Source organism: Chrysemys picta, chromosome 7 (assembly GCF_011386835.1).
Source record: "Chrysemys picta bellii isolate R12L10 chromosome 7, ASM1138683v2, whole genome shotgun sequence".
Classification (NCBI taxonomy): Eukaryota; Metazoa; Chordata; order Testudines; family Emydidae; genus Chrysemys; species Chrysemys picta.
The window spans coordinates 73,757,022-73,772,506 of record NC_088797.1 but is presented as its reverse complement, the minus strand read 5'-3'; the positions used below and the strand labels follow the sequence as shown (position 1 = coordinate 73,772,506).

General features: G+C 38.2%; 1 protein-coding gene across 3 annotated transcripts in view; it reads right to left on the bottom strand.

Moving 5' to 3' along the window:
• The window catches only part of NRG3 (neuregulin 3), a 946,990-nt gene that overhangs the window by 135,063 nt on the left and 796,442 nt on the right, over positions 1-15,485 (bottom strand). For all 3 annotated transcript variants that reach the window (XM_005294028.4, XM_065551803.1, XM_065551804.1), the window contains exon 4: positions 4,972-4,998. In XM_005294028.4, the coding sequence (XP_005294085.1) occupies positions 4,972-4,998 (27 nt within the window). The remainder of the gene's footprint in view (positions 1-4,971; positions 4,999-15,485) is intronic.

Genomic DNA, 15,485 nt, shown 5'->3' with positions numbered 1-15,485 from the left:
TTGTTAAACCCAATTTTCCTCATTTAAACAATTTTTAAACAAAGATTTCTCTTGATTCTAAAATTATATGTAATGATATTAGCCCTGCAAAATGAAGCCAGCGACATTGTTGAAGTCCAGCCATTCAGACGTTCAGCATTTCTGTACAGGCAATATCATCCAGAAAACACAATAGCTAATACCAAAAATGGGACTGGATCTTTATCTCTCATGCAAACCAACTTTCCCTATCATGCTCTTGCTTTTTGTTGCTTCTCTCATTCTGGGTTTTTTGCTTGAGTCACTATTAATGTCGTGTACAAATCCCAAGTTTCATTTTATGAAAGATTAGTGGCAAAACTATTAAACCATTCTCAAAATTGTAACACAGTGAGAAATTTCACCCAGCATCCTTTATGTGGCATAATTTTTGTGATTTTCCGGCTAAATTCTCATGAAATGGTATTAATAAAGTAAAATCACACTTTTTCTGGCCTCCCACACTCCACCGCTTTTACTAAATCACAATGAAGATGTCAAGTGTGAGAGTTTTGCTATAACAGTGAAAATGTTCATACAGCTGGAGGCAGTAATATTTCCTCTTAAATACAAAGAAACTTTAGAAATAAATCTTTCTATGGAATTGAAGATCAAAGAGCTAGGTCCCTAATATGCCTGTACTCACATACACAAAGAATACCCAGAAACAATGTGTCTTGGATTATGTAGGAAGAATTGTACAGTGAAGCCTGAATGCTGCAAAGACTTATGTAGATGTTTAACTTTACTAATGGAACCAATTGCACTGATTAAATTGGTTTCTTCTTCCAGTAATGAAGTTAAACACACACAAAAAGCTTTGAATGTCTGAGTCAAGGTTTTATGCTTCACTTCTGTATCAGCACACGTCACTGCAAACAAAGTGAAAAGTTCCTTTTTATAATTATTAATACTGTATTTTTATATGCTTATGGTAAAGATTTGTAAAATTGTTTACACTTTATAAATAAAGAACTATAAAAACGTAGGCAACCTTTCTAAAAAATATTTTACTTTTCTTGCATACACTTTGAAGTTCCTGGTTCTATGCTGACTGGAACCACATTAAGTCTGTCAAGGCTAATTCCCGACTCTGGCACTTCAAGTGCAGAAGGTTGGGGCCTGCAAGGACTCAAAAAATTAATACGTGCCACTGCAGGCTTGTATTAAACTCCCAAGGTTAGAGTTTTTTCTCTGACCTTGGATTGGTAGATGCTGCCACCACCCAAGTGCAGAACCCCTTTGAGAGCCCAGGAAGGTGCACTTTGGAATTCCTTGCTTTGTGGTACCCTCAAGCCCTTTTATCCTCTCCCCTCCCCGGGGAAAAGCTGAGAAAGAAAAACAAAGGAAATCAGTTGTTGTCACCAGCTAATTAAACAACATGTGCACAAAATCTCCTAAGACACAAAAATCCAATTCTGTTCCTAAAAAAAAGGAAAATTGTATTAATAAAAAAATAAAGAAAATACATCCAGGAACTCAGGCTACTGCTAGATTTTAAAAGAGCCACTACAAGAATTAAGCACCAAGAATAGCTTTCTTGAGGTCCAGTTTGAAGGTTACAAGCAAAACAAAACCACCTGGGGTTAGCACAGAGGAATCCACAAGCCATAACGAAATAAAAGGGATAAACCTAATCACGTCTTCCTAGACATTTCCTGATCTACTTACATATGTGGGGTTTTAAATGAGTAGTTTCTAGGTATGATACTGATGATTTTTTCATACCTGGCTCAAGCATCTTACAGCATGGCTGCTGCCCTGTCCACTTCTCCCCGGGAGAACAACAACAAACAGACAAAAGGGGAGTCTTTTTCCAATTTTAAAAAGTTCTAGCCTTCCCAATAGCTCTTTTGGCCAGGTGCCCACTCACTTCCTTTTACCTATGCATAGCAGTGAGAATTTTTAACCCTTTAGAGTTAGAGCAATTAGAGAACAGCTACTAAGGGGGATTTTATAGCCACTGGCTGACTCGGTGTCCATAAAAGGGAGCTACTGCCCCCACTTCATTTATCACAAAGTCTTATGAGAAAACCTGTCTCATGAGATTTCTAGTTTAAGATTTTGATGATTTAGACACAGTTAGGGCCTATTCCAACACCTTGTAAGCCAGTGGGAAAACTCACCAGCTGGGAAGATAGAATAAATATTCCAACATCGCTTTAGTTTAAGACCTAAGGGCTGCTTTATTTTCAAACACAAGTTCTAAAACAAAAACAAATAAGCTCAACATACTCAGTCTTAACCACAGGTTTCAGAGTAGAAGCCGTGTTAGTTTGTATCCGCAAAAAGAACAGGAGTACTTGTGGCACTTTAGAGACTAACAAATTTATTTGAGCATAAGTTTTGTGGGCTCCGAAGAAGTGGGCTGTAGCCCACAAAAGCTTATGCCTCATATCTTGCCTCTTGTAGATTGCCTGCTTGCTCCTAGTCATGTGTCCCGCTACTCCAGTTTTAAAGGAGCCAGAGTGCCTGAACTCACATACACAAAAAAGGCCCAGAATGGGAAGGGATGATTGCAACGCACAACAAGGACCAATGTCCAGTTATGTATCCCCACTGAATTCAGTGGAGATACTTCTATTAATTCCACTGGGCTCTGAAGCATCCACATTTTTGAATGAACTGAACCACCAGTCTTTATAGATTAATAATCATGAGTTGCAAACCGTATTATAAGTATACATATATATAATGTTTCACTCATGCTTTCTTGCTTATATGGCTCAAGGAATCTGTTACTCTGGGAGGGAATGAGTTAAGAACAGAGTGCTGGATTCTCTGGTCCTTTAAGTTCCCTTAGCACTGCTTATGCAAAGCACAGTGGGCCCACACGAACTGGAGGTTTCCCCTGGAATCACCCATATGAAAAGCTGGAGAAGGTGGGTCTCTATGTCCTACATCATCTCTACCACCACCACCCATGCTGGTGAGTCACCACCCTGATTAAGGGGTGAGGATTGGACAGGTATTTCAAGGGCAAGGAGAGGAGGCAGGGGATGTGGAGAGGGTATGTCAGTGAGGAGATAGTAGCAGATGAGGTGTGGAAGAGCAAGATTCCACCACACCTGACTCTCTGCAAGCAGAAGGTCTTCTGAAGTTAACACCTCCACCCCCCCCGTAGTTTAACTTATGTTGGGACTAGACTTGCAGATCCCACTCTCTACTGTGTCTTAGTTCTGCTCAGGTTCAACAGGGAACTGAGCCTGAGTTTCATCCAGAACTCTGAGTTTCTTGATTTTTATAGGGTCACATTGTGCCTTTCTGTGACCTGATTAAATACTAAGTTACCTCTGCTTAAGTCTCTTCTAAATTCGTTACGGTGTTTAGAAGGCTTGAAAAAACTGAGAAGACTTGAAATAGTTACATTTTCCCCCTGTGTGGCCGGATCCTGCAAACCCTTATGCAGGTGAAAGCGACAGCACTAACATGCGCAGGGCTGCTCACCTGAGATAGCGTTTGCTGGGCAGGGCCCTTCTTTTGTCAGTTTATCAATATGGAGTTTAATTAATTACTGACATGTAGATGTAAAAATATAAACAAATTCTTTTAAAAAAACTTACCTCCTGTCACTGCTTAAATAAATTTCTGATTTTAAATAATAGGAATGTGTCTTGATATAAATTCCAAATCATGAGATAATTAAATAACAAAGTGAAAGCAGTGGCCACATTTTACCTTAAAGCCCCTCTGAACCCCCAAATCCTGTGTCTACTGCTATTTGGACTGGGGTTTTTTTGTGTAGTTTGTGTATGCATGTGTGTGTTTTAAATAAAGCTCCTACATGATTATGTCAAAACAATATTTTGTTTCATGTTACTTTTAATATGAATCTAGAGCAAGACAAACTGAGGGCATAGCTACATAATCTGAGCAAGTGACAGATTAGTTAAGGAATACTGTATAAAGTTTGCATTTCAGATTTTAGCAACCTTGCTTATTGGTTTAGGCAAAATGCCTTGCACAAATGATGAGTTTGTTCTTTAACTCTGCTAAGGATTAGCCTGAGATTCTTAAAGAAAGTGTCTGTGCTATCTGCTGAACACCAGCTGTCAGGTGAGGCTTTGACTGGGTAAAATCAGCACTTCCGCAGGCTGGTGGCTCTCTTACAGGTTAAGCATCTGAGTCAAAAGTATGTACTTCTTTCGGTTTCTAAACCTGAGCGTAGTGATTTCCGTGATTCAATATTTCCCCCTACTTTGAATAAAAGGTTTTGTCCAAAAAATAAAGTTAATAGCTCACTTATTATTTCTCTTCAGACTATCTTCCTGAAATATCAATAGCCTGTTTCAGCCTCAGTTAAATGTTACCATTTTATTACAGCATTAATTCTATATAAAACATCAAGTTTAAAAGCATTTTAACATTTACAGTACTCTTTCAGCAAGACAGATATGTTACTACTGAATCCTTTCCAATGCCTAAAATCTTATACACAGCATTATCTTCTCCATTGCCATGATACAGAATATTATTTTCCACACTATGTGGTGCTAGAGTACACAGAAATAAAAGATGGGAACTTGGAATTTTTAACCCCCACAATACTCGGGGAGCATGAGGCTGAGATTGTGAGATAATCCAAAATTTAATAAACAAATCTAACTTGTGTTGCAAATCTAAACGCGTAGGGCCAGATTTTAACGGGATTCAGTGCCTAGCTGAATTTTCAAAGGCATCTTAGTGCCTAACACTCTTGGATTTAAGTAGATGTTAGAAGGATTTTCAAAAGCATCTAGGAGCCTAACAACCATTGAAATCAATGAGTGTTAGGCACCCAGGTGCTTTAAAAAACCCCTGTAGGCACATTAATATCCTTAAAAATCTGGCCCTGAGTGACCACTCCAAAGCCCATTGAAGTCAATGACAACCTCTCCACTGGCTTCAACTGGCAATGAACTAAATCCCAAGAGATCACCATGAGTGAGTAAAGGAAGAAAAGTGAAAACTTACCCATGAATTCAATTCCTAAGTGGTCTGCTATACCGAGGAAAGCATGGAAAAGAAGAACAAAGAAAGACAGGAAAATGTCAGAATTGGGCTCAAATAACACACAAATCATCATCATTAAATGTTTATATTATGCTAACATCCTAGGGCCCCCAATAGGAATATGGGCCCAGTGTTCTGGTTGCCGTACAGATACAGAAAAGGGACAATCTCTGCCACTCAGGGCTTACAATCTAAAGAGAGAAGCATCTAGACAGAAGGGGATGGAGCTACAACATACAAGCAAATGAATGTGGTGACGAAGTGGCACAGTTTTGTTCATTATAGTTTCTTTTATATTTGGCAAAGTAGGTTTGAAATGCTACCATTCTGATGTGGTAATAATTTACTTTCAGTTTATGGTGATATACATGACTATACTAGGTGCAGAGCAACAGGAAATCAGACCCAGAAAGCTTTGGCCAACAGTTTCAAAACTGGGTATCTAAAGTTAATCTCCAAAAACCATATTTAGAATTAAATTAAAACAAAAAGGTGAAAAAAGAGGGTCATGTTTTCAGTTACTACACATGTGCAACTCCCAATTGTAGAGATTTCCCGCCCCTCCCCCCCCAAATGGAAAATTTCAACTAGTCATTGGAATGGCAAAAGCTGAACATTTTTGTCCAAACCCAAATGTTTTTAGATTTTGGCCTAAACATTTTTTGATTTGGAGGTTTTCGGGTTATTATTATTTTTTTTTTGTCTGTTTAGTTGGTTTGTTTTATTTATGAAAACTAGCAATTTTCTGCAGAGAGCACACCCTTTTCATAAAAAATTCCATTTTGTTGACAACTCAAATTTCCACCAAAAGACAGTTTGATGGAAAAATTTTGACCACTTCTAGACAACAGTGTGCTATAAATATGCACAGAGATAACACAGGCTGCTGGAAAATCATCTCACCATCCTTCTCCTGGAGATGTGAAAGGAAAACATTTTAACTGCTGTCTGCTTCTTTTCATGTATATGCAAATAATCACAATACAGAGGGACCCACTGGGTATTTGGCAGGTTGGTATTTTAGCAAGTACAATATGTAGGAAAAATGGAAATAAAAATAATTGCATTCACAATCCTAAAATGAATTAGGTTGAAACTTGCTCACAGGCTCAGGATTTAGTTATATATGGCTTGGGAGTTGTGCTTGGAGATTACATCTTCTTGATGTAATCTCCAAGCACATGCTGGATGCGCTCAGACTCTGACTCCTACAGGGACTGCTTCTGCCAGGTAGCACTGCAATATGCGTTATTGTACTTCAGTAAAAGTTGTGGCCTTGGCCTTTAATCCAGTTAACTGTGCATTGTGTTTTCTTTCTATACTATCCAGAGTGACAGTAGCAAAGTACAGAACATCATGAATAAAAATACTGGGTATTCTGTGAGCTTTCAAATCTCTCTCAGATATGTTTAGTAGGGTACTTCACAAACCTTTTCAAAGATTCTGGATGTACTGAACTTTCACATTTAACTAAAAATAAATATCAATAGCACAAGGAGGAACTGAGCACTGTTAAGAATCTGATCTTGAAGTGTTTATACACAATGAAGTCAAGCAGTTTTTTTTCCAAAAGCAAAACCAGCTAAGTTTAGCCATGTCTCTGTCACATCAATGCTAGATTTCATATCTTTGAATGCGATGTGAAATCACGTGGTGCTTACTGAAAAACCAGGGACCCAATCATCCACCACACTAAGAACATAAGAATGGCCATACTGGGTTAGACCAAAGGTCCATCTAGCCCAGTATCCCGTCTTCTTACAGTGGCCAATGCCAGGTGACCCAGAGGGAATGAACAGAACAGGTAATCATCAAGTGATACATTCCCTGTCACCCATTCCCAGCTTCTGGCAAACAGAGGCTAGGGACACCATCCCTGCCCATCCTGGCTAATAGCCATTGATGGACCTATGCTCCATGAATTTATCTAGTTCTTTTTTGAACCCTGTTATAGTCTTGGCATTCACGACATCCTCTGCCTAAGAGTTCCACAGGTTGACTGTGCGTTGTGTGAAGAAATACTTCCTTTTGTTTGTTTTAAACCTGCTGCCTAGTAATTTCATTTGGTCACCCCTAGTTCTTGTGTTAAGAGGAGGAATAAATAACACTTCCTTATTTACTTTCTCCACACCAGTCATGATTTTATAGACCTCAATCATAGCCCCCTTAGCCATCTCTTTTCCAAGCTGAAAAGTCCCAGTCTTGTTAATCTCTCCTCATACGGGAGCTATTCCATCCCCCTAATCATTTTTGCTGCCCTTTTCTGAACCTTTTCCAATTGCAATATTTCTCTTTTGAGATGGGGTGATCACATCTGCACTCAGTATTCAAGATATGGGTGTACCATGGATTTATATAGAGGCAGTATGATATTTTCTGTCTTATTATCTACCCCTTTCTTAATGATTCCCAACATTCTGTTTGCTTTTTTGACAGCCGCTGCATATTGAGTGGATTTTCCAGAGAACTATCCACAATAACTCCAAGATCTCTTTCTTGAGTGGTAACAGCTAATTTAGACCCCATCATTTTGTACATATAGTTGGAAACTGCTAGTTTTGCTACACTACTACTTGGAAAATGTGTCAAACTCCAGTTTTCTGAATTCATTTACGATCTTCTTTACAGAATCTGCTACAGAGAACAAGTATGGTTATGCAAAATGCACAACATTTTATAAAGAAAGAACACTGGATAGTGGTATGTGGTATAGTTAGGAGAAAGAACATTGGATAGCGTCATGTGGTATAGTCTTATCAGAATGAGTTTGGGATGGATGCATTACGCAGGATTGGTGAATCCACAGATGGTTTATGCAGATAATCCCAAACACTTTTCATTCATTATTGGCATGAAATACATAGGTCACACATGCACATATGCATCTTATATTTTATAATGCTATATTGCCATTCACATCTATAGATAGAGTATATTATTTGCAAAGGTATAAATGTATGAATGAATATGGGATCATAAACTACAAGAGTGGATAGTAATCTCAGCACATATTATATTCATAGAAATAAGATTAGTTTCCTACCAGAATTTTCAGGTTTAATTATGTGATATTACATGTGTACATACACAATTTGCATATATTATTTGTCTACAAATCACACAATATTTATTTTATGTTCTTCCTTAAACACTGTAAATTAAATCAAGATATTTATAAAGCCATCATCTGCTTACTTTAAAAAAATATAGTGGAGATCAAATGCTCTAGTCTGGTCTTCAAGGGACTAAGAATATTCAGTTATAAAGAAAGATAAAGACATATTGTCTTTAAGTCTATGGCAGAACAGTTGATAAAACATTATCTTTCTCAAACTGGGTCAAACATATCGCATAAAAAAACCCAATGTTTTTCATCAGCAATCTGCAGTCTCCTTCAAGAGTCTGCTGGTATACTTTTCTTTAAAAAGTGCATGTGATATATCCACCCTTCCATGAAGAGGTAGAGAGATTTTTCTAACATTGTGAGAGGCTCTCTATAGATCAGAGGGAAACTATTATTATAAGTATTTAGGCTACTTCAAAATGCAATGAAATGACTAACATTTAGTGGTGTGTGTGAGGAATGGGAAACAGAGGTGGAGAAATGTTAGGTAGTGGCATTTTATATATCCCATATGCCTAAAAAGCAACATCAGCTACTGGCATTATATACTGCTGACAAAGCTTTTTTCTACAGATTATGATGAAAAGGAGTCTATCTGAAATAAGCATTCACAGACCAATATCCCAGCTTCCAAATAATATTCTTATTCCTAGTTCTACAAGAAATTAGAAGAAGGTATCTGGGTATGAAAAAAAGCCTCAAAGAACAAATAAAACAAACCTCTTGCTGACTCAATGCACATATGATGTTCTACCCACACTGGAATATGTATTTGATGAATCCTTCTTCCCTTCCCAATCTTCCCCTCCCCCTCCTCTCCGCCCCAAGAAGTAAGCATAGGATACAAGTCTTTTTTTTAGGATGATTATTATGTCACTTGATGGCCTCTTTAAAATCATTGTTACCACTTTTTGTAAATGGGTAAATTAGGCACAGAGAACTGGAATTGTCTGGATATTTACTAAGATAAGTCATTCAGGTCAGGTTAGTTGATACCCAGACTAATTCTAACTGCTATCTGAAGTGAGAACTGCTGTAGATGATAGCTGATAGAGCCCTAAGGACTACATGTTTTGAATTGACCTAGGAGGCTGCTATACATCACAGAAGCAATGCTGAAATGCTTCTGCAATGCACCAATTTTTATTTATATTTTTTTCTGTCTATAAATCAGGTGTTTCCTTTTTTTTAAAGTATGAATGCAGAAACATTCATATCCCCTATTGGGATATATTTTAGCATTTACAATAATTTTTTCAAGGATATTTCTTGAATACTCTAACATAATCACTCTATTTACATTTCAGGATTAATGATTTAAAGGAGCCCCATTTTACTAACCCCCCTGATAGCAGCAGCAGCCATACACTCCTAAATTAGTAAATAGTATCAGACTACTGGGCCTTGAAGGGTTTCTTTGTCCATCATAAATCTTCACAAGCAGATAAGAGAAGCTAGGCTGCAATTTACATAAGTCTGAATATAACCAGATCCCCTCCACCCCCCAATGCACACACACTTCTTCCCTCTAAGCCTCATTATACAGGAATTTGACTTTATACAAAGTCTCCTCCAACAGCTAACATTAAGGACTTATTTTCCTTAATATCAATGCAGCCCCAGCAGCAGTGGTGTTTACTAGAAAGTGCAATCTGTGGTTTTGAGGATATGAAATAAAATGTTAGATGGCTATGAGTTTAGGAAACCAATCAGTCCCACTGTTCACCCAGTAGCATTTTTACATTCTAGAAGAAAAGAGGTGTAGTTGCCAACACCAGAAAAAAAAAGATAAAATGGTTGTTTCCCAGGTTGGCTTTGTTTGGAGTAGACACAAGAGAGGACAAAAAAGCTCTTTTGAAAAGCTCAGAGCAAATACTGACTCTACTGAAATAAAGTCCATATACTGTATTTTCTAAAGTCTAGCAAACATAGGACTAGAGTCTCATGTGATATAAGGAAGTGGAAACGTTCCTTACATCCTCTTCTGGGAATACCTTTCTGTAAAGAAATGTAACCAAACTATACCAGGGGGCATATTAGAGGGATAGAGAGGCATAAGGAAGGCAGTAACTAGAACATAATGAGCTCTGGCAATCCCCAGCCATCATCAGCTGTCACCCCCAGGCAGCTCTTACTTATGCTTTGACCAGGGCAAAGAATCAGGGAACTGTAACTTACACCTTGAGAGTCCCTGTCATAATGGGAACCTATGCTTGGATCAGGCTTTTACCACGCAGCCCATAGTAAGGGGCAATACCCCTTATATGAGGTGAGGAAGGATCAATTTTGTGAGACCCCTCAATGGGGTGCAGCATATTCCCTTCCCTTTTACATGGCCAGCCAGATGGTCATGGGAGGTGGAGCCATGACTCCACCTATTTCCTGCCCCTCCCCACCCAGTTTTATCCTTGGGAGGGAATAATATCTGTGGAGCAATCTTAGCACTCCATCAAATATCATGACTGATTCAGGCAGCCCTAACACAGAACATGCAACATGTCTAGGAGTCCTTACTCCCGCCTGTTCCTTATGAGGCCATGATAGACAAGGGCCAATCTGACCTTTAGAAAGTAAACAGTATTTGTATTTATCATTTCTGAGCACTCAAAGTGTGCTGGGCATATCATAAGAACTAGCAGCGTCACAGAACCTCATTCTCCACTGCCCTACTCTTTTTGTGGTCTTTTACACCTGTACAAGGATGCAGGGACTGGGATTGGGAAGGGAGGAATGCTACTATTCTGTTTTAGAAGCATTCTTCACCCACTTTGCATAGCTGTAAATGACAACAAGGTGGGAGGTCGTAGGGAAGCCAGCCCTCGGTGTTGGCCCCCAAGAACTTACATTCTAAATTCAGATATCACACAACAAAGTGAAATGCAGAAAGGGACTAAAATCAGAGTGAGGGACGGAGGAGGGCGAGTGAGGGTTGGAGTCTCTGCTCTTTCAGTCACAAAATAACCAAATGCACAATTGTAAATTATTCTGAATATTCTTCATTCTCTGCATCCATGGAACACAAGAGAAAAAAGCCAAGTTTCAGAAAACAGAAGTGAACATAAGGGTTCCGTTTAATTTCATTTTATAAATAACATGTTCATTTTGTAAACAACCTAGAGCATCTGATTGTGAGCCAAAAGGTAAGTCTTATATAATAGCTGCTTTATGAAAGTAGTATGATACACCAACTTTATGGATACAAAGTGGTGTGCATGCGTGCATGCGCACACATAGAGTATCAGCAGTTTTTCTCTAGTGGGTAGACGATCCTACCAGGGAGACACTCCTCACATCTTGAAATCAATCTTCAGCTGCAATACAACACAGACATACCTTATAAAATATTAATGATAGAAATTAATTTTCAACTTAAGAGATACTGGCCCTGCATTCATATCTGCATCGTACTCTCTCTCTCTTCACAGCAGCCAAAGCATTCATAGCACAACTTTACAAAATTGCAATAGCAGATTTCAAAGGCAATAATGACAATGCTGTGATTTCCTCTCAGAGTGGATCCTTTTTTGGACAATGTTGTTAGCTCCTTGAATTGTCAATTTATTTAAATTAATGCCAAAATTTTCTCCTTTTGAAGAACTTTCAGAATGCCTGAAAGGAAATATATTTCTTATGAAATACCTGGCTGCTGCAAAATGATTGCATGTACGCAGGACAGTATAAATGTGTTATTACTTTGCTACCAGACATTTACCACCCACAATTAAATATACAGCAACGTTGTAGGTTTCTCTAATTTTCAGTATGGGGAATACTGACAATACCATACGAATGGTAAATACTGTGCTGCAATAAATGCCCTGTTCTTTTCAAAGTGTCCCTGTACCCTTTTTTAGTTCTGTGCCATGTCATTTTAGCAATAGATTGAGCACAAATGAACACAGTATTCCAGATGAGGCATATATGTATTATAATGATATTGGGTAACTTTTTCAAAAGCCTCCATGTGATGTTCCTAAGTCCCGTTTTCTAAGTGCCTAAATCTCATAGATTTTCAATAGCATTTAGACTTGTAAGTCCTTCAGATGGTTTGGAAAATGTTAACTATTGTATTCATTTCAATATCCCAGAAAACTCTCCCCTTTTTACACAGAACTGTCCCCTCCCACATGGAAGGAGGGCACTTAACCAGACCTGCACCCACCTACCCACCCCATGGAAGCTACAGAGTATTTTCTGAGACTCCATACTGAGGAGGGGAGGGGGGTAAAAAAGGGCACGAAAGGGAGAGGAATGGCAATTTACAATCTCAACCCTCACCCCAACTACTCTAGACAATGCAGCTTTGGGTGCAGGCATTCCATGGATTCCCTGGGAGCCCGGCAGACTTTTTCTCAATCCCCTTCCTCCTGACAGAACCATGTGGGAACATCTTTGTGAGGGGATTTTTCATAGAGATTTCATCCTTTAGGTCTCCCATGTGCAGGTTTTACTGGGGTGCTCCTTTTCATTGTGCAGTCCACCTGGATATTGAGGGCTTCTCCCTGAATGGTTACATTTGCTTTGAACCCAGCAACATGTATGAGTAGTTTAGATTATTTCTTATGTTATCCTTTACTTTATGTTTATCAACACTGAATTTTATCATTATGCTCTCCATTCACTTGGCTTTGTTATGTCCTTCTGGAGTTTCTTGAATTTTTTCCAGTCTTGAATAACCTAAATGACTGTGTGTCATCTGCAAATTTTCCCACCTAACTGCTCACTTCCCCTTTCATTAATAAATAAATTAAACAATGCTGGTCCCAGGTCCTGTTCCAGCAAAGCACTTATGCACTTATTTAACTTTAAGCTCATGAGTAGTCTCATTGACTTCAAGACTTCCCATGTTGAAAACTGACCATTTATTCCTGCTCTGTTTTCTGTCTCTTATCCAGTTTCTAATCCATGACAGTACTTTGTCTCTCTATGATTACTTAGTTTCCTTAATAGTCTCTTGTGAGATACTTTGTCAAAGGCTTTTTGAAAGTCAATGATACAGCATGGGTGTAACCAAGAGCAGAATTTCACCTGATGCTTGCAAGGACGATATTAATAAAATCATCAGGAATTGTGGATGTGTCACAGACTTTACATTTGAAATAGAGGGCTAAATTCTTGCTCTCAGTTATACCTGTGAAAATCCAATGACTTCAATGCATAAGTGTAACTGAGCACTTAATTTGTTCAAGAGATTTTGAGGGTGTTTTGTGTTGTTAGCAGGATTTAGTGAGGTGAATAAAGGGAAGATGCAGGGAAAGGATTTAAAACAATGCACTTTGGTCTAGAATTTGCAAATAGGGCCGATCCATCTTTCAGTGAGGTCGATGAGAGCCTTTCTGTTGATTTCAGTGGAAGCTGGATCATACTCTGAATAGGTTATTTTGGAAGTGTATATTTTTATTTTAACATTATGTTAAATGTTGTTACTAGCGTCTCTTCATGCTCTGCTATATCAGTGTCTTATTGTCCCCTCGTTCTTTGCTGTTTGGTTTCAGTACTAATAAAGGACATACTAGATAGCTTATCTTTCCTAAGAATAATATATATACATTTGATCTAGAGAGAAAGGAATAAAAGTGAAATGAGAAAGAGGGGAGGGGGAAGAAGAGTCAAAGAGCAGGTAAAATGATGGAATGATAGCAGGCTAAAGTTACATTCATTAGATATTTCTGCCCACAATGGCATGAGCAGAACTGGGTGGACTATTTGCAAGGAATTTTTTCATTCACAAGTTATCCATCAACAATGAGATTAGGATGTTCATGGAATGGTTCATTATTGGTAGAATATTTCATGCAAACATATTGCAGGCTAAAAATTACAGGGACAAATGTGTGAAAAATGAATTAAGAGAGACCCAATACCATTTAAAATATTTATATTTACCCCTCTCTCCCCCTTGTGATATAAATTAAGGAAAGCTGTCAGACTCAACTTTGAATTCCTTAGCCTTTGTTGGTTTGCAATACACGAGACCCTCAACATTCATAACATTCTTTTTTATCCACCTAATCTGATGCTAATGTAGATTGGTATAAATCTAGAGGCATTCACAGAATGTTTTTGTAATTCACCATCAAATAATGTAGTTACTTTAAGGACTCAAATCAACAAAAAATGCATACAACAGATATTATATTGCTGAAGTCCATGCATCACTCCAAAAGACTGGGTCATTAACTAAATAATGTGACTGTATCATAGTTCATTATTGTGATTTCTGCTCTGTTTTGAATCATTATATTCTGAAGACCTGACATATTACTAAGATGGGAAGGTTATTCATTTTAATATTTAATGTTACGTGTTCCTTTCTAAACAGATAGTTGCTGATGTGGGAAAAATGCTGTGCTTTATGGTCCTTGCACTGTATGTATTTGTTGCTAGTCTTAAAGTCGCTTTAATTTACACTTTATAAATACATAGGCACCTGGGAATACCTACTAATGAGCATAACAGAGGATACACTTGGGCTCACTAATGGATTAATTTATTACTACCTTGAAGAGAAAATGTGACACTATATCTGAGTTGCAGAGCTTTTTTTTCCTGATGGTCATATTGAAATGATATTTTCCCCAATTCAAAAGAGAGGGTTTATTGTCCCAGCTGCCCCCTAATCCACCAAGTAAATGAGAATATAAAGTACATCTCTAAATGGCACTGTCCAATAAAAGACAGAGCTAGAATAGAAAATACTCCCCAGGGGCTGCTGTGGCCATTATAATTTGTTCTAAGGTTAGACTGACTTTGGCAAAGAGGAGACAACTCTCAGTGCTAGAGCAGTGTACTTTCCTCCCCAGTGAATCCCACCAACTAACTCATAGGATTAGTTAAATTGTCCTAGATGGAGGAAATGTGATCGCAAATCTGTGGTGCATAACACTGGGGCAGCTAAAATGCTGTAGCCATATGTGGCAGGAGGGAAGAAGGTGAAGTTTACTTTATAGGTATAGTCCCTGTCTAACCTGTCTCAGACTCAAGTGAATAAGAATTCACAGGTGCTTAGGTAAGAACAGCATCTTCTCCTGGCAATTTACAAGAGTATTTTCTATTTCTTTTTCCATTATGGTTTATGATGGTTAGTATTAGATAGTGTTCACCCTGTTAGTATATTTAATGATGTTTATCAATATGACAAGTTATATATCTACACCAAAGCAACTGGCTTTTTGAACCCAGATTGGTGTCTGTTGATTTAAATGGAGCCACGGGTGTTTTGGGACAAGGATATTTCTCCATTTCAATAGAGAGTCTCATTGTCCAAGCTTCTCCCCCCAAAAGGCTATAGGGAGTTATCAGGATTAAGCCACTCAACCATTAAGCCACTCCACCATTTTGAGAGATTTTG